The sequence below is a fragment of the Mobula birostris genome, chromosome 31 (genome assembly GCF_030028105.1).
Source record: "Mobula birostris isolate sMobBir1 chromosome 31, sMobBir1.hap1, whole genome shotgun sequence".
In the NCBI taxonomy this organism is placed as follows: Eukaryota; Metazoa; Chordata; class Chondrichthyes; order Myliobatiformes; family Myliobatidae; genus Mobula; species Mobula birostris.
This window is the reverse complement of record NC_092400.1, coordinates 31,250,573-31,275,312: the sequence shown is the minus strand read 5'-3', so window position 1 is coordinate 31,275,312 and position 24,740 is coordinate 31,250,573. Positions and strand designations below refer to the sequence as shown.

The 24,740-nt window shown below is 41.0% G+C and overlaps 1 protein-coding gene across 4 annotated transcripts in view; it reads left to right on the top strand.

The window, feature by feature from the left end:
* Positions 1 to 24,740, top strand: part of smtnb (smoothelin b) — a 276,940-nt gene that overhangs the window by 234,271 nt on the left and 17,929 nt on the right. For 3 of the 4 annotated variants that reach the window (XM_072247879.1, XM_072247880.1, XM_072247882.1), the window contains 5 exons: positions 2,752 to 2,814; positions 3,277 to 3,346; positions 7,325 to 7,489; positions 8,101 to 8,224; positions 9,800 to 9,951. In XM_072247879.1, the coding sequence (XP_072103980.1) occupies positions 2,752 to 2,814; positions 3,277 to 3,346; positions 7,325 to 7,489; positions 8,101 to 8,224; positions 9,800 to 9,951 (574 nt within the window). Of the gene's footprint in view, positions 1 to 2,751; positions 2,815 to 3,276; positions 3,347 to 7,324; positions 7,490 to 8,100; positions 8,225 to 9,799; positions 9,952 to 15,030; positions 15,197 to 24,740 lie in introns of all 4 variants that reach the window. The other variant, XM_072247881.1, reaches the window with a different exon arrangement.

Here is a 24,740-nt window from a genome sequence, read left to right as displayed (position 1 = left end):
TTCCACACGGTAGGCTTATTCAGAAAGTCAGAAGGCATGGGATCCAGGGAAGTTTGGCCAGGTGGATTCAGAATTGGCTTGCCTGCAGAAGGCAGAGGGTGGTGGTGGAGGGAGTACATTCAGACTGGAGGATTGTGGCTAGTGGTGTCCCACAAGGGTCTATTCTGGGACCTCTACTTTTTGTGATTTTTATTAACGACCTGGATGTGGGGGTAGAAGGGTGGGTTGGCAAGTTTGCAGACGACACAAAGGTTGGTGGTGTTGTAGATAGTGTGGAGGATTGTCAAAGATTGCAGGGAGACATTGATAGGATGCAGAAGTGGGCTGAGAAGTGGCAGATGGAGTTCAACCCGGAGAAGTGTGAGGTGGTACACTTTGGAAGGACAAACTCCAAGGCAGAGTACAAAGTAAATGGCAGGATACTTGGTAGTGTGGAGGAGCAAAGGGATCTCGGGGTACATGTCCACAGATCCCTGAAAGTTGTCTCACAGGTGGATAGGGTAGTTAAGAAAGCTTATGGGGTGTTAGCTTTCATAAGTCGAAGGATAGAGTTTAAGAGTCGCGATGTAATGATGCAGCTCTATAAAACTCTGGTTAGGCCACACTTGGAGTACTGTGTCCAGTTCTGGTCACCTCACTATAGGAAGGATGTGGAAGCATTGGAAAGGGTACAGAGGAGATTTACCAGGATGCTGCCTGGTTTAGAAAGTCTGCGTTATGATCAGAGATTAAGGGAGCTAGGGCTTTACTCTTTGGAAAGAAGGAGGATGAGAGGAAACATGATAGAAGTGTACAAGATAATAAGAGGAATAGATAGAGTGGATAGCCAGCACCTCTTCCCCAGGGCACCACTGCTCAATACAAGAGGACATGGCTTTAAGGTAAGGGGTGGGAAGTTCAAGGGGGATATTAGAGGAAGGTTTTTTACTCAGAGAGTGGTTGGTGCGTGGAATGCATTGCCTGAGTCAGTGGTGGATGCAGATACACTAGTGAAGTTTAAGAGACTACTAGACAGGTATATGGAGGAATCTAAGGTGGGGGCTTATATGGAAGGCAGGGTTTGAGGGTCGGCACAACATTGTGGGCCGAAGGGCCTGTACTGTGCTGTACTATTCTATGTTCTATAAAGGGGGCTCGCCATTGCATATTTAGAAAGTCAGGGATGATTAGATAGACCTCTGTGTTAATGCATTCAAGACAGTGAAAACACCAAATGCTGGAAGAACCCAGCAGGTCAAGCCGCATCTGTGGAGACAGAAGATTAAGTTGACCTTTCAGGTTGAGAATTTACATGAGGATTGAGAGAATCAGAAAGATTGCCAGTACATAGCAACACGAAGGGAGGTGGAGTAGGCGGGACCTGATGGGAAGGGGATGGTGATAGATGGAACCAGGTGGGGGGAGGAAATGGAGTACAAACAAAAGGAGAAGAAAATTATGTAGACAGATGAAAGTGTGAGGGAGGTGAGCACCGGGGTTGTGGAAAATTAAATGTTTGTAACACTAGAACAGGGTTTGCTCCTTACAGATTACAAAGTACTTTAAACCCTTTTCAGTTCCAAAGTCATGGAATTTTTTCATATAGTGGTCTGCCAACTGGTTTTTACCAGAACAAGGAAATATTATTTAAAAAATAAGGGCCAATCATTTAAATGGAGGTGAATAGAAATTTATTTTCACGGAGGAGGGTGAATTTTACAAATTCTCTATCCCAGATTGTTATGGAGGCTAGATCATTTAAGGTGACAGTGGATACATATTGAAATATCAGGAAATTGAGGGCTACATGGATCTAGCAGAGAAGAAGAACTAACAACCGCGGCCAACTATGACTAGATCAGCTATGATTATATTGAATGACAGGATAGGCTTGAGAAACCAGGTGGTCTACTCCTCCTGTTGTAAATTTGGTGATGAAATTTATGCTTTGATGAGCATAGAACTATCAGCTAACATATTTGTGGACATTGTTCACAATAAGGAAAGCTTCACTTTCAGATGAATCTATAACCTAGCTTCTGTATCCAATCCAAAAACCTTGTACCACCTATTATTTGCATTGGCTTGTTTGAAGTCAATTGGAAGCTGACCAAGTTTACACTTTGTTTTCAGAGGTAATTGAAATTTGGTGCAAATAAATGAATAAGATCAAACAATTTAGCAGTGCAAACAACTTCTGTCAAAAGGTTGAAAACCCTTTAACAGAACCAGGAAATTTAAAAAAAATATTAGCTTTAAATTAGAGAGGGTGGGGGATAGATAAGACAATGAAAAATTCTCTGATCGATCCAATGGGGGTAAATAGTTGCATTGAATATATGAATTAATAATTGCATAATTATGTACTTTATGGGTGTTAGATATGTGGATTATGACCAATGAAAAAATGGCTGGATTCACTTAGCATGTTAGTGCAAGGGTGTTTATTAGGTGCATCAAAAATTAGTGAAAATAGTGAAAAAATCCTGCCAATATTTACAAACAGGTATCTGCCAGAAAACACAATAGTTCTGTACTTGTACTTGTCCTGTGTGAACTCCTGGCAGCCCCAATCTCTCTCACTGAGCGATGAATCCCATTTATTGGAATCCCTGTGTTACCTTAAACCTTGAATGAAATTACTTATTCACTTTTCAAAAATAAATGCAGTTTTGGCTGGTGCTCTACCCTATTAAAAGTACCTGCATAATGATTCTGTGTTGAGACAAATTTCCATGTACAGAATTACTGATAATTATTCTGGTCTTTTAGGTGGTGGCAACAGAACTTTGCAAACAACAACTGTGGAATCCAGCGTCGTGAAGAAAACTGATGGTAAGCAACCAAAATTGGATTAATATGAGATCTTTTACTATGCTCTGTTCTGCTATGGATGAAGTAGCGAAGTCTTGGAATAGGATATATCATCCCACGAGAAAAAAGCTGAAAGTTAACCTCAGATCGTAAACTACCAGGAATATCTGGAGTTTAATCTGCATTTATAGCAAATGCTATTTCTAAAATTTAGCATATTTCTCAAACTTATTTTGGGTTTCCAGTCCAGAGACTGGGAAGTCAGAGTAGGGAACTCAAACTCGTGTCTCAAGTCAAATAACTCAAATGTCTGGATACTAGTCCTATGCTACAATATCCCACATGAGAGGTTTAGTTTCATTTCATGTTGAGACCATAAGAAGAAATTAGATTTACATATTGCTCATTTGGGACAACTTTACTGAGGTACATTATTGGAGTAATATGGGACAAAATTGATACCTTTATTTCCCTCTTAAACAGGAGGAACATCTGTCATCCAGACCAAGACCTCCTTCAGTTCCAGCAGCAGTACATCCAAAAAGGTTGGCAGGTGAGCAGGGTCTAGCATCTTTTACTCTTTAGTTAATATGCATTGAAGTTTTCCCTCCAGTAGGCATAATTTTTCAATCACCATTAATCATTTAGCACTCAGAATGCATTCCCAGCAGCAAGGGCACTAATGAGATAAGTGCTAGACAATAGATCATATAATAACATTACTGACAGAAACCTGGTGCAAATCCATCCCTCTCCACTACTGCCTGGGACCCGGAATGCCAGATATCTGGTGTGCATTGCACTCTTTGCCTCTGTGCCATGCTGAGTGCCAGGAACCTAGCACAGATCTCTGCCCTCTGTTGGTGCTCCTGCAGCAATGAATTACCTGTGCTTCAAGGTACTGTTCAACACTGAGATGCGGGACTCACAGATGGCCCTAAGTGACACCTTGAGTGTGGATTATTGCTGAAGATGGACAGCGCCTCAAACTCTTCATAATCAAAATCAGGTTTAATATCATTGGCATATGTTGTGGCACCAGTACTTTGCAATACATAACAGTAGAAACTGTAAATTACAATAAGAAGTATAAAATTAAATTAAATAAGTACTGTGGAAAGATAGGAAAAGAAAACTGAGGTAATGTTCATGGGTTCATTGAGAAATCTGCTGGCAGAGGAGAAGAAGCTGTTCCTGAAACATTGAGTGTATGTCTTCAGGCTCCTGCACCTCCTCTTTGATGGTAGCAATGAGAAGAGGGCATGTGATGGGAGCCCTTAATGATGGATGCTGCCTTTTGAAGGGGGCCTGGATGCTGGGGAGGCTACTGCCCAAGACAGAGCTGACTGAGACCACCACTTCCTGCAGCTTTTTGCAGTCCTCTGCAATGGCCCCTCCATACCAGTTAGAATGATCTTCATGATACACTGTAGAAATTTGTGAGTGCTGTTGGTGACATACCAATTCTCCTCATGAAATATAGCCAGTATTGTGCCTTCTTTGTAATTAAGACCATAAGACATAGGAGCACTTGACCCATCAAGTCTGTTCCACAATTCCATCATGGCTGATTTATTATCCCTTTAACAACCAGCTGATCTGTCTTGTTCCTGTACCCCTTCTCGGCACCATCCGAAATTCTCCCATCAATAGTTGTATCATCAGCAATTTTAAAGATGGCGTTTGAGCTGTGCTGAGGCACTCATTCGTGGGTGTAGAAAGAGTAGAGCGGTGGGCTAAACGTGCATCCTTGAAGTGCATTAGTGTTGATTGTCAGTGAGGAGGAGATGTTACTTCCAATCCATACAGACTGTGGTCTCCCAGTGAGGAAGTCAAGGATCCAGATGCAGACATCCCACCCTGCAAAAACTCATTTCAGGGAGGTAGCACCATCAATTTGCGGGAGACTCCCAGAACTTCCGGGAGAGGTGGGATGTTTGCACTAGAGTAGCTCCTTATCAAGCTAGCTAGTTTAAATAACGTTAGCTATGCTAATGAACAAATGACACCTGTTAAACTCACCTCAACATGTCTTTTACAGTCTTAACCCACCATGGGCAATAGAAAAGTCACTGTTGCAAACAGGGCAGCGAGCAACACTGTCATTATTTTGACCCCTATTAGGCAGGGGTACACTTTAGGGTCGTCTGGGGTGACGTACGTTTTATATTTTCTTTTTTTGGAACATTGCCATGGCATGCTCTTGCTCTCTCTCTCTCTCTCTCTCTCTCTGTTGCTCTCGCTTGCTTTCTCTCTCTCGCTCATGCGCTCTTGCTTGCTTGCTCTCGCTCTCACGCGTGAGCGCTCTCTCTTGTGGTCGCTCTCGCACTTTCTCTTGCTTTCTCTCGCTCGCTCGCTCTCAAAAAATTGATTTCCGTGATATTGTATATAATTTGCGGGCATCAGGGAGCCACTATTAATATGCGGAAGATTCCCGGAACTACCAGGAGAGGTGGGATGTCTGCAGATGCAGAGGGAGGTACAGAGGCCCAGATTTTGGAGCTTGTTGGTTAGAAATGAGGGTATGATTATGTTGAATGCTGAGCTGTAGTCAATAAGCAGCAGCTTGATGTAGGTATTACTATTGTCCAAGTGATTAAAGGTCGAGTGGAGAGCCGATGGTTCGTCAGCACAACTCCCTTTAACCTGGTAATTTTCTGTATAGTGTTACCAATCTCCCTTATAGCTGCGGATGGGGAAGGCTGCTTGGCTGTGCCTTTCTTCCTTGCCTGCCCAACACAGGCCCTCAGGGGAATAGCAGCTGCAGACAGGGATTAGCACCAGAATCCCAGCACAGTGGAATGTAACCACAAGAAGGGCAGAGGTTCACACCAGATTCCTGGCAGAGCAGCAGACAACAATGGGGAGGGTGTTGGGTGTTTGCCAAATTCCCAGCACAGCAGTAGGCAGCACACTACAAAGATGATTGCCTTTTGTAACGTTCTGTGGCCACCTTCCTTTGAGAGTCCATTAGAACCAAGAGCATTATAATGATTCAGTGCTCTACAGGTTAGTGTTAAGTAAGGAACAATATAATACATACAAAATGCTGAGGAATTCAACAAGTCAGGAGCAACTATGAAGTGGAATAAAGAGTTGACATTTTGGGTGAGACTGGAAAGGAATGGGTCAGAATAAGAAGGTGGAGGGAGTGGAAGGGAATGCAAACTGGCAGGCGATAAGTGAGACCGGATGAAGGGGAAGGTGAGGAAGTCTCATATGCAAAACCCCGACAACTTATTCCCCACCGTAGATGCTGCCTGATTACTGAGTTCCTCCAACATTTGTGAATGCCGCTCAAGATTTACAGCATCTTCAGAATCTCTTGTTGTTAACCAGGATCGTACAGGTTGAGTACCTCTCATCTGTAATTCCAAAATATGAAAACCTCCGAATTCTAAAATTTTTTGTACACTGACATGATTTCACAAATGGAAAACCCTAAAAGGCACTGGGAAGGTTCCCAGGCAATGTACAGATCTCTGTGCACCACAGACAATTCCCAGAAGTGACCTCATTTATGTAATGAACAGAATATAATGAAAAACAGAAAAACACTGCATAAAGCAAAAAAATTGATATCTTGCACATGTATTGAAAGAGTGGATTCATCAGCGTCAGAATGAACATATGCCACTTAACAGTATGCTGATCTGGAGTACTGTGTAAAAGTCTTAAACATATATATAGCTACAGTGCCCAAGATTTTTGCACAAAACCGTTGTAATTTTATATATTGCATTGTACTGTTACCTCAGAAAAATTCAAGACATTTGTGAGTGATGATAAACCTGATGCTGATATGGACTGAGAGTGGGGAAAGGGGAAGGGAGAGGGGAGGGAGTGGGAAGCACCAGAGAGACATTCTGTAATGATTAATAAACCAATTATTTGGAATCAAATAACCTTGCCCCGTGTCTCAGGGCTGGGTGCGTCTGCACCTGCGCCACGAACTCTGCCCCAGCACTCCTTCTCTGCCACCTGTCGTACACCCTTTCTGCAGCTCTCCACCCTCGCCATTGCAATATCCTTTGCTCTCGCTAGATTAACAAACTCGCTCTGTGCTCCATGTTGACAAATACAGTACTGTGCAAACGTCTTAGGCACCCTAGCTATACATTTGCCTAAGGCTTTTGCCCAGTACTGCAAGTGTGATGAACAGGTGTAAGTCAAAGACTACATAGGCAGCCGAGGTAGTGATAGCTTACCTTTCTGATGGTTCAATGTACACATTTTTGTTTCATGTACAAAATTATTAAAAGCATTATATAAAACTACCTTCAGGATATATGTATAAACTGTATATGTAATGTAAATGGATTTTGTGTTTAGACTTGGGTCCCATCCCTAAGGTATCTCATTATGTAGATACAAATATTCCAAAATTCAAAACACTTCCAGCCCCAAGCATTTTGGATAAGGGGGGCTCATGCTGTAGCTAGATTTCATAGCAGAAAATCCAATCACTGTCGAAGTGAAAGTATAGAGATTTGTAGTTAGCAACTCAATAATTTTATGATTTGCTTTTCAGTATTTTTGACAGAGAAGACAATACGAGGTCTAGCAGTGTATTAGCACTTGAAAGGAAACAGGCTGAGAAGAGGAAAGAGGTGTTGAGGTCACAGACGTTGCCACGGACTTCAGGATCACAGGCACGGAAGGCATTGATTGAGAAACTAGAGAAAGAAGGTGGAAGGTAGGCCATTCAACCAAACAAAACAACTTTTGTCTTGAAAGCCACTATTATCATAGCCACCACAGCCATTTTGGACTGAAAGCTGGATCCCTTTACAACCCTTGAAATGAATTATAATTTCTGATTTTGCTTCAGTATGGCACTGTTTGTTTTTTAGTTCCTTCACTTCTTCTGGACTTCCCTGAGCCAGAAGAGAAAACATTTGACCCTTCAGTGTATTCTATTAAAGGAAATATCTGCTGAGTTTAATTTGGCAGGAGTCACATGATTACTTTTCCATGGTTAATACGTATACCTTTCTTGTAGTGAGTTACAGTTTCTGAATCTGATCAGAACTTACAGGATCTGAGCAAGGTTCTCTTCAACAGAAACAAAGTTCCTCCAATTCATTTTACCATTTCCGTGCAATGAATTGCCAACCGGATAAAATTGTTTGCATTGCCAATTTGCCATAATGCACTAAAATAAAGTATATTTATGTGAATATCCATATAGTGCTTAAGTATTCTGAAATATTTTCCCAAACAGATATTATAGGGAAAAATATCAAAAGTCTAACTGCTATTTTATTAATTTATAAATAATCATTAACATTTATCTCTACATTTCAGTCCTGGAAATTTAGCCGTTGCCAAAGTGAAAGTGCAGAGATCTGCAAGCTGTGGTGTACCAAATGCTAATAGTATTAAGCAGATGCTGCTCGACTGGTGCAGAGCTAAGACACGTGGTTATGAGGTAGGCATTATTACCCCACCATATAATAAGCATATAAATGTGAAAAATCTATGACCATGCAAGAGGAAATATTTAATTTCTAGCAAGAAAAAGACTCTTTAAGGGATAAGTTTGGAATATAGAAAAGGAATTGGCCATTTGATATCTATAGCCTGTCTTACAATTCAGATAGATCATGATAGCTCTGTACCTTAACTGTTTGCCACCTTTTGTCCTCCATCTCTAGATACCCCAATCAATTGATCAATACAGCTCAGTCTTCCTGAATGATTTCACTTACGACTCATCTTCCTCTCAATTTTGAGTCTTCCGCCACTAGAGGAAATATTTCTTTATACTCTCTAAATCCTCTTAACATTTAGTTTGATTGAAATTGCATTGTATTTTGATGGTAACAATGGACATAGTCATAGAAGTCTCTCTATTTCTCCCATTGTCCTGCTTTGAAATCACTCTTATTTAAAACAGCAAAAGAATGTCATGGATTTCACTGAGCCCTACTTCAAACCAATAAGTTTGTAAGTCACATGAATTATTTTTTTCTCTTTGGAATATCCTTTGCACCTTTTGAGCACAATTATGACACCAGAACAATGGCCTATATTTAACTGTGAATATAAATGGCATGGACTCTCTCACGGTGGTGTCTGAAAAGAGGATGCTGTCTAAGTTGCATGCCATCTTGGTCAATATCTCCCATCCACTACATAACGTACTGGGTGGGCACAGGAGTACGTTCTGCCAGAGACTCATTCCACCGAGATGCAGCATAGAGCGTCATAGGAAGTCATTCCTGCTTGTGGCCGTCAAACATTACAACTCCTCCCTTGGAGGGTCAGACACCCTGAGCCAATAGGCTGGTCCTGGACTTATTTCATAATTTACTGGCATAATTTAAATATTACTATTTAACTATTTATGGTTCTATTACTATTTATTATTTATGGTGCAACTGTAACGAAAACCAATTTCCCCCGGGATCAATAAAGTATGACTATGAATATGACTGTGAATGAGAGAATCATGTAGAAGGTTACCTTACATTGAACCTGCAGAAGAGTTTTAGCATCAGTAACTATAAAAAAGATGCAAACTATTTTTTCCCAAATTATACTTTGGTATGTTTGGTCTGAACAACAATGTTGAGAAGTTCTTTGGAGAAAAATTCTGAAAGTGATCATGCGGGAGAAATGTAACTACTATTGACAAGTACCATCTCAATTGCCTTGTTTCTTCACTTGCAATCAATTCATCATTCTTATTTTAATTGCTTCCTATCTATTTGTCTGAATATATTAATGGGATGGAGTTGCCCACAGCAGTGAGCAAAGGCAGGTATTGCTACTAAGTCAATTATAGTGTGTAGCAAATTCAGAAGTGCCAGAAATACTCAGATCAGGCAGTAACTGTGGAGAGAGAAACGGAGGTTTCATCTGTGTTTTGGAAAGGAAGTCTTCAAAGAGAATCATGTAGATGGGATCTTGTGTTCTGATTCATCCTGTATGCAATAATACTGAATTTCATAGTAATTGAAGATTTGTTCATCTCATGCTAATATATTATTTTGTTCATCAGCATGTCGCTATCCAGAACTTCTCCTCCAGCTGGAGTGATGGGATGGCTTTTTGTGCTTTGGTTCATAACTTCTTTCCTGATGCCTTTGATTATTCAGAACTGAATCCCAGCAACCCCAGGCACAACTTCGAGGTAGCATTCACCATGGCAGAGTAGGTACCTTTCCTTGACTTCCACATGCATTGTATTATCTTAAATATTAGATTGGTGCTTTTGACAGTAATTATCAAGGGCCTCTTTTTACTTTGAAAACATGATAATAACAGTTATTGTTAAATAATAAACCTTACAGAATATTGTCTTGAAAAATGTAACTGTCGTAATGAAGAATGATTTGTAAGTGCTTCACTGAAAATAAAGTAAATAAGTATGCCCTGTACATTGAGAAAGATTTTGAAGTCTCTGTAAATCAAAATACTGGATAACCAATTTCCTGTGCAAAAGGCGTAATAATCTTGCTCATTAAGAATATCTTCTGCCTATGGAATTTCACTGCAATGATTTTATCACAGTGTGGATGCAGTTTTGGTTTTGTTTGTTGGTGCAGTATACTTTTGGTATTTAAAAGATGCATTTGGCATTAGTAACTTCAAACTTTTGAAGTAAGTCTCCTATGTAAAGCTGCCTGTTTATGTAAAGTTGCATTTAATGTAATTTACATCTGAGAAAAAGCCAGTATTGGTGTAGCATTCCATTGATGTCTGATGAATTGATATCGACTAAGCATTCTGTACAAAGTAAACTATGGGTAATTATATTGGCTGCTGTAAAGAGAATCACTAAATAATGTAAGTATGGATGTGGAGTAGATGTTAGTGAATGCTAATACAGGCTTGATATCTGTCAGCTAAGATGTGCCATCTGTCTTGTTAAAGGGTGAGTAACATACATATTTTACATATGTAACAGTAACACCATAACTCTACTTTTCAATTGCCACATTCCAAAAAAGTCTCTTGCACAATGTGCACAGCATCTGTGTGTGGCAACAAATGTTTTCTAACAGATACTCCTGAAAAATTCTACTCCATTTCTGATTTATACATGTCAGTATGTCTGATTTTGCTGATGACGTGCTATTAGTGCAGCTCTTGTATCAGTTCAGATTCGATTTTTGTACCTACTGTAACTTGTACTGTTTGATACTGATGGATGTCTGTTAATCTGTAGGGTCATACATGATTAATTAGAAGAAATAGCTTCAGTAGTAACCTTATTGATATTTATTGAGTGTCATCTATCCTCTTTATACCTTTTCTCTTCTGAAATGGTTTGTTATGCTCCTAATTATTGAGGAAAATTTGTTTTATATAACAGTACTGCTAGAAATGACACACGAAACATAACTGTTTTACTGGGATTCTAAAGTGTGTTCTGCTAATAATCTAAGCAAGCCCTATTTATTACCTATATAGTGAATTTAACAAATGATAGCTAATCTCTACAAGAAATATTCCTTGAGTCTTTGACTGGCCATATGGACAATTCTGTTTTTTCCAGTTCCTGAAATGTAAAAGATCATATTCAAGTCTGGCGCTTGAGGTCCATCATTGATTTACTTGGAAAAGACAAACGAGTGGCAGAGAGAACTGTTGCCTCAGAGACCAGGGCTTGCTGTCTGCATGGATCCAAACGATCTGCCTGCAATTGCATATGTACCAACTAAGTGCTCTGGTTAATTGGCTCTTGTAAATTGCCCCTTAATGTAGATAAGGGAGGTGAATGGCGCCAATTGAAGTACTCTGTTGAAAACCCCCATGGACCTGATAGGCCTACTATGATGTAATAAGTAAAATGTGGTAGTGAGGTGCCTTGATATTGGGCAGCACAGTAGCATAGTGGTTAATACAGCGCTTTACAGTACCAGTAACCTGGGTTCAATTCCCACTGCTGCCTGTACATTCTCCCCGTGATTATGTTGCTGCTGCATTTTCCGCCCACCGTCTAAAGACCTACTGGTTGGTAGGTTAATTGGTTATTATAAATCGTTCTGTGACTAGGCTTGGATTAAATTGGTGGATTGCTGGGTGGTGCAGCTCAAAGGACCAGAAGGCCCAATTCCGCACTGTAGCTTGATAGATAGATGGAATGCTTCCCAAATTTTAACCCAATAACCATTGTTGGTCCTGGTGATATTGTGATCCAATATTGTGATATTGTTTAGAAGTGCATAAAACTTGGTAGTTACGGCTGTTTTATTAAGCATTTATCATAGAGAAATAACGGTGTCCAACTTACTCTGCTGTAAAGAAGGGGAGAACAAATAAAGGCAGAAAATCCCAAAAACAAAGAACAAAGAAGACATCGCGGTCTTATACAAGCCAGAAAAATAAAAAAAGACATTCCACTGATAAGAAGTAACTTATGAAATGGTTGTGTTCAGTGGCATGACACAGGCTGCAGAGAAGCTAGAAAAATAAGGGATCATCTATATTACAATTACGTACTCAAAATTCACTGAACAATACAGTATACCATGATTACACACGTATTGGTGATAACGTAAAAATTATAAGAAAGCATAAGAAAAACTAAACTAAGAGAAAAAGAACAATTTTGTACTCTATTCCAACACTGTGAAGAATGGAGATTTTTTTCTGGAGATGGAATGGTATCTGCCTTGGAGAAGAACTTGTGGGTGGTTGCAATCTTCACCTTTGCTTTGCTAGGTAGTAGAAGTTGTGGGTTTGTAGGTTTAGTGCTTATGTTGTGAGCAATGATTTCATTATTGTCAGCCAACCTGTGGGACTATGAGAAATCTCAGCAGTCGATTTTTACCTGTAATTCTCTATTGCATTTTAATTGCAAGGTGATCTGTGATCTTGATTGTGGAAAGACTTAATGTTTTTTTTTGGCGTGTGCCTGTGTGCCTGGGAGTCTGTGCGTGTGTGTCCATGATGATGTCTTTTCCATGGCTTTTTTACAAGGCGCAGAGCAAGAGAGAGACTGTGTGGCGCGCCACTCCTCACACAGACATTCTCGCAGTATTTTTCCCTTTGTTTTACGAGGTCGAGTTGCGATCTCAACACTCAACCTGGCACGGATGGAAAGCATACTTGGGAGCGGACCCAACTGGGTTAGAACCCGGGAACCTCTGCTCCTGGGTCCAGCGCTGATGTCGTTGCGCCACCAGCCGGCCCAGGAAAGACTTCATGTTATATTGTTGTAATTCTGATATTGTTCTAAAACATCCTCGATTGAAAATATGCAACTGACTGCAATGGCGGTAAAGTTATGGATTAATGCCATCCTTATACATTTACGAGCCACACAGAACAGGGAGATGATGCAAGTGCATTGAAATATTTTTGGAGAACAAAAGAGGGAGAAGGGATTATGAATGCTGCAAGTCTACACATTAGACCAATTAGATCATGCATCCCTATCATCTCCCAAAGTTGTTATTTAGGGAGATATTTCTCATGAGCTCGATCACTGATTTTTCCATTCTAGAAGTCTTAAAAGTGATAATAAAATTTTAATGTAAATAAAGTGCTTGTCTATTTAAATGGAAGTTTTCTTTTGAATTTTTAATCCAGCTCCTTGTCATCTGCCATAATGATCTTTACAGGATAACTTGCTGTAAGCTTTATGCATTAACTGAGAAACTTGCCTTTCCATAAAATGTTAGTGTTTATATTCTACTTGCAGTGAAATAATTGATTCTTATGAACAGCATCATCTTTATTGCAGTTTTATTTCTTCAAAGAAACCCAACCCTACTGTTAAGGAGTGTGGATGAAAATGTATTGGAGTTCTTGAGATCCAAAATCTACCTTTGTCTTTCTCCTAACTTGCTCTCTCACTCACTCCATCTCTCCTTTCTCTCTCTTTCTCTCTCTCTCTCTCCCCCCCTCTCTCATATATATATATATATATATATATATATATATTTGTGTCTTGTTTCTGCATGGCCAATATGTATACTGTGTTCAGGGTCTTGTTCGTTTCTCCCACTGAGAATATAAAACTTGCACACTTATACTTGGCGTTCCATATTTAAATTAAATGGCTTTGTGCTCACCTAATTCTGCTCCACCATGCTTTAGCAATTATGTGTCTGCTTGAGCAATAGGATTATTTTATCTAGTTTGAAGAAAAGTATGAGCTAACCCTGGAAATAACACAGAAACAATATTATATATTGAATTATTAGGTCAAAGCAACATGTCAATTTGGGCTATGTTTTGACTAAAAGCTTTCTATTTGATACCACTGTGTATAATCTGTGGAGAGAGATTAAGTTCAATTTTGCTGTTATTTTTGTTTTCCACAGATAATGCTCCATAGTTTGAGGTTGCTGTATTCACTAAGCTTGACAATTAATTTCCAGACATTTCATCACCAGTTGATCTGACATCCTGAGTGTACAGTTGTTGGTGTTTCTCTCTGGGAGTGCTCACTTTTATATAACCCCCCCATTCTACCGTGGTACTGATTGGCTACCCCTTCGGTTGATCTTTGAATTTTATTGGCTTGTGTTTCTTTGGTTCTAAGAGGTTCGTAGATGGCATCTATTTTGAATTGCTTGTTTACAGTGTTATCTGAAGAGAACCTTGCTTCTACAAATTCTCATATGTGTCGGAGGTTCTGGTGCAGGCAAATCCCTAAGAGCCAAAGAATTGCAAAGCAATAGAGTTCAAAGGTCAGCTGAAGGGGTAGCCAATCAGGACTGAGGCAAGCAAATGGGGGGGGGGGTGGCTATATAAATGCGAGCACTCCCAGAGAAAAACACTGATAGCTGAGAACTGAGGATGTTACTTCGACTGGTGATGAAATGTTTGCAAGCTAACTCCCAAGCTTGGAGAAGAGCACAACATCAAACACTCAGCCCAAGCTACCAGTATTCACCACCATGTTCCATTGTGTCCAAAAAGTTTTATTATTTAACCTTCTTTGTTGGTCTTTTGTGCACTATCTTTGCTAATGCACCTCTGAATGTTCTACACGTTCTTCAATGAGTTACACATTTTCCCCATTAGAATCATTACCTTTGTAGTTACTATGTTTTGTCATGCAACATTCCATGTTCAGTCAATTTGTATTGAGCACAATGTTATTGCTGTTGTGTATCATGAAGCATGGATTTGTTTTCTTTTTGTTCATTGTACGTCACTGAATGAATGTAATTTATGTTCTTTTGTTTTCTTGCTTTTTTTTCTCCCTCTCTCCTTCTGAACCCTGTTGTGTCCCATCTCCTTTCTTGTTTGACCCTTTCTCTGGCCCCATAGGAAACGTGCAGACTGTCCACAGCTGCTTGATGTGGAAGATATGGTGCGAATGAAGGAGCCGGACTGGAAATGTGTTTACACATACATTCAAGAATATTATCGCTGTCTGGTGCAGAAGGGTCTGGTTAAAACCAAAACCACCACCTAGGGATTAACGGAGTAAAGGGTGAGAGACCTCATCTGACTTAGAAACTTGGGTCATAGTAGTCGTTGGTAAAAATAAAATTTTTATCCTATGCAGTTTTTTGTTAGTTTTAATTATTCTTTATATTTCATCCAGTTTATTCTTTTACTCCTTTTTGTTTTAAGTGTATAAACATTGTATCAGTTTCTTTATTAGGGATGGTGTAAACAAAATGTAGAAAGTTAATAATTATTTGGATGTACTCAGTCTGTGTTTTATTTATATTCATGTTATGACATGGCCTCTTAGAATATAATTTTATATTTATGATTTTAAAATCTTCATTTGATTCACTGAATTTCTACTGCTACGTTGTTTAACTAGCCAAGATTTTCTTCAATTTTTGATTGCACAGACTTTGGATCTGGTCACCAATTCCCTCAGGTTACATAATAGCAAAATGCAGGAAATACTTGGCTGGTTAGTCAGCAAAATAACCTGTTAATATTTCAGGATTTGGAGATTGCTGTTCCAATTTCACATTTCCAGCAAGGGCAGTTGTTTTGTTTCCCACATGCTACATGTATGTTTGCTCCTAATCTCAGTTTAGGTGTTGGTTCCAGCTGGAAAAGCACACATTTGTTTCCCATCTAAATCAAGCAGCAGCATATCTTCTCGTGGAGAGAGATGGGATCAAGCAGAGTATGATGTTGTGTCAGTATCCAAAGGTTAACTAAAGTATGGCCCTCTGTTGGTCGGAGTTGATCATGAACGTTGCGTCCTAGCTATCCTAGTCGATACACAAGAAAGTTACAAGAGGTCGGGGTACGATCTCCAGAAAGCCACCTCACAAGTAAGTGGCAATTCCGGACTAAACTTAAATCAATGAAAGATGCTCAATGGTTCTGGCAGGGCTTGAATACTATCACCTCTTACAAAATGAAATCAAACATCATAGGTGACAACAGGGTTTCATTTCCAGATGAGCTCAGTGCCTTTTGTGCTTGCTTTGAATGGTAAAACATGGAGCAACCATCACAAACTCCAACAGCCCCCAATAATCCTGTTATTTCAGTCTCTGAGGCTTATGTGTGAGCATCCTTCAGTTCAAAGTATCAAAGGACAAATATGTCACTATATACAACTGTGAGATTCATTTTCTTTGGGTGCATACTCAATAAATCCATAATAGAATAATAACGGTAATAGAATCAATGAAAGGCCACACCAAGCTGGGCATTCAACGTGTGCAAAATACGCCAAACTGTGCAAATACAAAAAGAAAGAAATAATTAATAAATCAATAAGCAAATCAATCAATCAATAAATAAATAAATAAGCAATAAATATCAAGAACATGAGACGAAGAGTCCTTGAAAGTTGTGAGAACATTTCAGTGATGGAGCAGGTGAAGTTGAGTGAAGTTATTCCCTTTGGTTCAAGGGGCTGATGGCTGAGGGGTAGTAACTTCCCAAACCTGACACTCCTGTACCTTCTTCCTGTTAGCAGCAGTGAGAAGAGAGAATGGTCTGGGGATAGGGGTCCCTGATGATGGATGCTGCATGTGGATGTGTTCATTGGGGTGGGGGGGGGTGGTTAGGGAGAGGGCTTTACCTGTGATGGACTGAGCTGTATCCACTACTTTCTGTAGGATTTTCTGTTCAAGGACATTGGTGTTTCCATGCCAGGCTCCACTACACATCTATAGAAGTTTGTTGAAGTTTTAGACAATAGACAATAGGTGCAGGAGTAGGCCATTGGGCCCTTTGAGCCAGCACCGCCATTCACCGTAATCATGGCTGATCATCCACAATCAGTTCCCCGTTCCTGCCTTCTCCCCATATCCCTTGACTCTGCTATCATTAAGAGCTCTATCTATATCTTTCTTGAAAGCATCCAGAGAATTGGCCTCCACTGCCTTCTGAGGCAGAGCATTCCACAGATCCACATGTCTCTGGGTGAGAAGGTTTTAGATGTCATGTCGAATCTTCAGTAACTCCTAAGGAAGTAGAGGCGATGCTGTGCTTTCTTCATAATTGCATTATGTGCTGGGCCCAGGACAGGTCCTCTGAAATGCTAACACTGCGGAATTTAAAGTTGCTGACCCTCTCCACCACTGATCCCCAGTTGAGGACTGGCCCTTGGACCTCTGGTTTCCTTCTGCTGAAGTCAATAATCAGCTCCTTGGTCTTGCTGACATTGAGTAAGAGGTTGTTGTTATGGCACCACTCAGCCACCTTTGATTCGGCTTATGACAGTGGTGTGGGCAGCAAACTTGACTATGGCATTGGAGCTGTGCTTAGCCACACAGCTATAAATGTAAAGTGAGTAGAGCAGGGGACTAAGCATACAGCCTTGTGGGGCACTTGTGTTGATGGAGATCGTGAAGGACATATTGTTGCCAATCCAAGCTGACCGGGGACTGCGGTTGAGGAAATGAAGGATCCAATTGCACAAGGAGATATTGAGATCATGATTATGAAGCTGATTAATTATTTTTGAGGTACTGAATGCTGAGTTGTAGTCGATAAAGAGCATCCTGATGCATCTATCTTTGCTAGCAGGATGTTCCAAGGACAGGATGAACCCACTGAAACCATACATATGGTGTACCTGGCCAAGTACTAACGATCTGTGCCAATCAACTGGCTGGAGTGTTCACTGAGATCCTTAACCTCAGCAGTCTGAGGTATCCACCTGCTTCAAGTCGGCTTCAGTTATACAGATACCTCCAAAGAATGTGATAACCTGCTTCAATGACTAATATCTTACTCAATGTCAGTAAGACTAAGAAGCCGATTTTTGACTTCAGGAGGAGGAAACCAGAGGTCCATGAGCCAGTTCTCATAAGAGAATCAGAGTTAGAGAAGTCAGCAACTTTAAATCCCTCAGTGTTAACATTTCAGAGGACTTGTCCTGGGCCAGCATGGGTAAAGCCCTCCCCACCAGTGAGCACATCTACATGGAGCATTATTGCAGGAAAGCAGCATCCATCAGGGACATCCACCACAGAAGCCATGATCTCTTCTCATTGCTGTCATCTGGAAGAAGATACAGGAGCCTCAAGACTTATACATCCAGGTTTACGAACAGTTATTACCCCTCAACCATCAGATTCTTGAACCAATGGGGATGACTTCACTCAGCCCATCACTGAAATGTTCTAACAACCTATGGACCCACTTTCAAGGGCTCTTCATCTCATATAACCATATAACAATAACAGCACGGAAACGAGCCATCTTGGCCCTTCTAGCCCGTGCCGAACTCTTACTCTCACCTAGTCCCACTGACCTGCACTCATGTTCTTGATATGTATTGTTTATTTGTTTGTTTATTAGTATAGATTTCGTATTTGCTCAATTTATTGTCTTTTGCAGTCTTTCATTGATTCTATTATGGTTGTTGGAAGTACTGAGTATGCCCACCAGAAAAGTTAATCTCAGGGTTGTACATGGTGACATATATGTACTTTGATAATAAATTTACTTTGAACACAAGTCAGTACATAAGCCAGGACGTTACTGTTGCTGTTGCTGATGTAGCATGTTCCCTCTCTCCACGGAGCTGATGAATCCAAGGGAAGGGCAGAGACCAATACAGTTTGGCACCAGTGGCATCACAGGAGTTGCCGGTTAGCAATGAACTCAATGTAGGACTGACTTAGGAACTCCACTTCAGATTTTACTTGGCGTTAACACCTGAAGCCTTCCCCATGAGTGGGTAGAGCTGCAAGGCAGCGAAGGTTTGAGATCAGAGTTTTACTAGATGAGCTGCCAACCACAGCTGACAAGCTCCATCTCCCCAGAGTGACTGGTTTTAAGGTGGCAGTAATCCCTGCGGCCTCCTCTCCGGTCAGTGGAAATGGTTTCGCTGAGTTTAGTAGCTAAGCCACACATAAAGGTCAGGATCTTGTCTTGGTTGTCAGAGCCTAATAAAGATGTATGCTATTGGTAGGATTTAATAGGTAGTGAGAGCTTATTAAATGTGCAACACCTCACAGTTGGTCTGCATTAAAATCCATCTGCCATTTTTCAGCCTATTATTCCAGCAGGTCCAGATCCCACTGCAAACTTTGATAGTCTTCCTCGCTGTCCACTACACCCCAGTCTTGGTGTCATCCACAAACTGGCTGATCCAGTTTACCACACTATCATCCAGATCGTTGATATAGATGACAAACAACAATGGACCCAGCACTGATCCCTGGGGCACACCACTCATCACTGGCCTCTAGTGAGAGAGGTAGCCCTCTATAGCCAATTTCTGGCTTCTTAGCGAAGCCAATGTCTAATGCAATGTACTACCTCATCTTGAATGCCAAGCAACCTTCTTGAAAACCTCCCATGTGGAACCTTGCCAAAGGCCTTGTTAAAGTTTATGTAGACAACATCCACTGCCTTGCCTTCGTCAACTTTCCTAGTAACTTCCTCGAAAACCTTATAAGGTTGGTTAGATATGACTTACCACACACAAAGCTATGATGACTATCCCTAATCAGTCCCCATCTATCCATGTACTTGGGTATACATCAGGTCCCTTAGAATACCTTCCAACAACTTTCCTCTACGTCAGCCCCACTTGCCTTTAATTACCTGGCTATTGTTAGAGCCTTTCTCAAACAATGGAGCAACATTAGCCATCCTCCAGTCCTCCACCACCTCACCTGTGGATAAGAATGTTCTAAATATATTTGCGAGGGCTCCTGCAATTTCTGCACTAGCTTCCACACGGTCCAAGGGAACACCTTGTCAGGCCTTGGGAATTTATCCACCCTAATTTGCCTCAAGAGGGCAGACACCTCCTCCTCTGTACTCTGTAAAGCTGCTGCTTTGACCTCTTCTATAGACTCCAACTCCCAAGTACTGTAAACACAGGTGCAAAACATCAATTTAAAATCTCCTCCGTCTCTTTCACCTCCGCACGTAGGTTGGCTCTCTGATCTTCCAGAAGACCAACTTTGACATATATTGACACAAACTTTATCTTTGAAACAGCATCACTGTATAAATTAAAGCTTTAGTTTTATACATGTTTCAACTATTAACATCTACAGATAGTTTTTACATATCAAAGGATAACCTAACATCAGTAAAAGCCTAAATTAACATCTAATGGCCTATAATTTGTGTTAATGGTAGGGAAGTTGACAGCATTCGTCATCATTACTCAGGCTATGTCCACACTACGCCGGATAATTTTGAAAACGAAACTTTTTCTCTTCGTTTTGACCCTCTGTCCACACTAAAACGGCGTTTTCATCCCCCGAAAATGGAGATTTTCAGAAATGGTCTCCAGAGTGAATAAATCTGAAAACGCCTAATATCCGTTGCAGTGTGGACATGGTAAATAGAGTTTTTTAAAACCGCTGTCATGATGTGCCGCAACAGATGGCGGCAGCCCGGCATTTCATTGTTTTCTCTGTCTTATTATTATTATTATTATTACTTTATTGTCGCCAAACAATTGATATTAGAGCGTGCACTCATCACAGAGATATTTGATTCTGCGCTTCGCAGAACTGAACAATTTCAGAACAGACGGCAACGAGACTGAAGCCAGAAGAGTTAGAAATGTATTCACCAAATACTTCGACCCGTAGCTTACTGAATAAATAAGTATACTTACTTTGCCCTGTTTTCTGTCCTTGCTTGTATGAAGGTAAGGACAGAAAACACCTTCTGCCACCTCCAGTTTAAATTTCATGCGGAATATTTTGGAGGATCAAGAACCAAGAACCAAGGTGGTTTACCTACTTACGCAAGTACTTCTCCGACAATAGATGTGTAACAGCCTAATGTAACACTGTATGGAAATACAAGATAACACTGATGCAGACATGCTTTATATATTTAACAAGGTGCTTTATTAATGCAACAGAGTTAGTCAGTTTTTCAATGTTCGTCGTCAGCCGGGTCATGCTGTCCATGAACTCCCTGTCGGTTGCCTCCATACGCTCCAGTATTTGTTTTTTTTTCAGTTTTAAGTCTTCCTGCGCAAGAGCCAAGAGCAATTCCTTTTACGTTTTTCTAGTCTGTAACTGGACAAACGCGCACCAAGTATACCGTTTCCTCTTTGCTTGTTTTCTGTGTGTCCTGCGCGTGCCCAGTAGGAGGAGGTTTGCCCAAATATCCGTCTGATGTGGGCAGAGATATTTTGAAAAACGCTTAGTGTGGACGCCTGTCGTTTTTACTTGAAACCGGCGTTTTCAAAATTATTCGGCGTAGTGAGGATGTAGCCTCAGTGAAAACAACAGTGGTCTTTAGAGTATTCACTTGGAGAGTTAGACAGAAATCTAGAAAATGCTGTTGATGATTTCCTGCTTCACCATAGGATTTGATACTTACCAGACTTATCCACTATATAATCTACAAAGAAATTAGATATATGAGAACTTCAAGTAATTCTCACTTTGAAGATCCCAGAATACAGTATATTATAGTTTGCCATATAAAGTTTAACTGAGTTGTTAATGCTGTGTAAAACCATAATTACTGAAAACATGGAAATATAATCCTATAGGCTCTGAAAATATGAAATATGATTTGTTGGATGTACTTGGTTTATCAAGCAGTGCCTGTAGGGAGAGAGCTAGCATTTCCAAACAAGACGGAGAAAGTATAGAAAATACAAGTTTAAAATGCTGAGGTAGGGTGTTGGTAGGAAGAGAACAAGGAATATCTGTAATAGACTAGATATGCAGAAGAAAGAGAATTGAAAAGCTATATGTAAGATGAAAGAAAGTGGCAATGGGACTATAGCGGGTCAAAAGAAGGTGTAAAGTAGTGGTTCCCAACCTTTTTTTATGCCATGGAGCTCTGCCATTAACTGAGGGACCCATGGACCCACGGACCCACAGGTTGGAACTCCCGATGTAAAGGGTACTAGCAGAATTATCATCTTTTTTCAGAAACTGTAATGTAACTGCATGCCCCAGATTTATCCACGCTTCCAAAGTTAACACTAGGTTACTCAGACTTTGGAGAAACCTGGGAGCTAAAAAGTGACTGAGGACGCTGTGACAAAGGGAAAGCAGTTTTTCTCGGATCACTTGTGTGTCAGGAAGTGTAGGTGGCTTTGCACCAGCGGGCTAGCAAAGCTGTGTTCCATTGTCATTCTGCTCATCCACATGGGCATATTTCACAAGGCTGCTTACTCTCATGCCAGCATGAATCAACATCAGAGGCAAATGTAGAGAGAAGAGCAGAAAGAAATATTTGCCAGTCATTATAAGTTACGTCGGATTATTGGCACTTTATAATTATTGTACATTCTAGCAAAAATACAATTGCTTGGAAATTCACCTCCAGTCCACTAAATTTCAGAGGCAGGCACTGGTACATAAAATTGCCATTGCTTCCAACAAGTCTACACTTCATTGTCCATACATGCAAACAATTTGTAAACCTTTGTGGTACAGTCTCATTTAATGATCCATTCAGTGAGTCAATATAAATTAGTCACAGAAAACTTCAAAGGAACTAAAGGAACAGCAGGAACTAAACTGATAGTGTATGTAAATCACATCAAGACAACAAATCTCTCATGATTTGGGATTATTCTCAGGAATTGTTTTTTTTATGTTTAATCATTTAGTATTTTTGAACTATTGCAATGGAGAAAATAGAAACATTTCTTTCGCTTAATATCTATCACCTATTTTGACCTTAATTTTATTTTTCTGATGTGAAAATAACCACATTATTTTCTAAGATAGCTGCAAATACCTAGAACAATTAAATGCTAAAATATTCACAAAGGAATAGATTATTATTGATCCCACTGGAACTTGTTCTAGTGTACATATGTAGGATGATTAAGACATCAGTCCTGACATATTATCTGAGGATCTGTCACATCAGAACTACCAAATGCAAGCTGAAATTATCTGTAAAGGGCATATTTTAAACTATCAGTAATGATACGTTCCATCCTATACAACTGCTGTTTCCATTAATGACGTAGGTATTTCAGAGGCACTTGATAATCACTGAGGCCAAACGGCAGCTCTCTGACACCTCCTCTTACTTACCCCTGGAACAGGACCCCACCAAAAAACATCAAACCATCGTCTCCCGTACCATCACCGCCCTTATCAACTCCGGTGACCTTCCATCCTCAGTCGCTAAACTCATAATTCCCACACCCCGTACCGCTTGGTTTTACCTCCTCCCCAAGATCCACAAGCCTGACTGAACCGGTAGACCCATAGTTTCTACCTGCTCCTGTCCCACCGAACTTGTATCTGCCTACCTGGACTCTATTTTGTCACCCATAGTTCAGTCCCTCCCCACCTACGTCTGGGATACATCCCATGCCCTCCACCTCTTCAATAACTTCCAGTTCCCCGGTCCCGACCGCTTCATTTTCACTATGGATGTCCAATCCTTATACACCTCCATTCCCCATCAAGAAGGCCTCAAAGCCCTCCGCTACTTTCTGGACAATAGTCCTCACCCGTTCCCCACCACCACTACCCTCCTCTGGTTGGCAGAACTGGTTCTCACACTTAATAACTTCTCTTTTGGCTCTTCCCACTTTCTTCAGACCAAGGGTGTAGCTATGGGAACTCGCATGGGCCCTAGCTATGCCTGCCTTTTCGTTGGTTATGTGGAACAGTCTGTGCTCCAAACCTATTCTGGTACTGCTCCTCAACTTTCCCTTTGCTACATTGATGACTACATTGGTGCTGCTTCCTGCACCCATGCTGAGCTCATCAATTTCATCGACTTTACTTCAAACTTCCACCCAGCCCTCAAATTCACTTGGTCTATCTTGGACACTTCTCTCCCCTTTCTCGATCTCTCGGCTGCCATCTCTGGAGACAGACTGTCCACTGATATCTTCTACAAGCCCACTGACTCTCATAGCTACCTCGACTATACCTCTTCCCACCCCGCCACATGTAAAAATGTCATTCCCTATTCCCAGTTCTTCTGTCTCCACCGCATCTGCTGCCAGGATGAGGCTTTCCGTTCCAGGACATCTCAAATGTCCTTTTTCTTTAAGGATTGTGATTTCCCTTCTGCCATCATCAATGATGCTGTTACCCGCAGCTCCTTCATTTCCCGCACTTAGCTCTCACCCCATCCTCCCGCCACCACAACAGGGCCAGAGTTCCCCTTGTCCTCACCTACCACCCCACCAGCCTCCGGATCCAGCACATTATCCTCTGCAGCTTCTGCCACCTTCAACAGGACCCCACAACTAAGCACATCTTTCCCTCTCCACCCCTCTCCGCTTTCCTCAGGGTTTGGTCCCTCCGCGACTCCCTGGTCCACATGCCCCTCCCCACGGATCTCCCACCCAGCACTTATCTCTGTAAGCTTAAGTGCTACACCTCCTCTCTTGCCACCATTCAGGGTCCCAAACAATCCTTCCAGGTAAGGCAACACTTCACTTGTGAGTCTGTTGGGGTCATCTATTGCATCCGGTGCTCCCAGTGCAGCCTCCTCTACATCGGTGAAACCTGACACAGATTGGGGGACTGCTTTGTTGAGCACCTCCTCTCCGTCCGCCACAACAAACAGGATCTCCCAGTTGCCACCCACTTCAACTCTGCTTCACATTTCCATTCAGATATGTC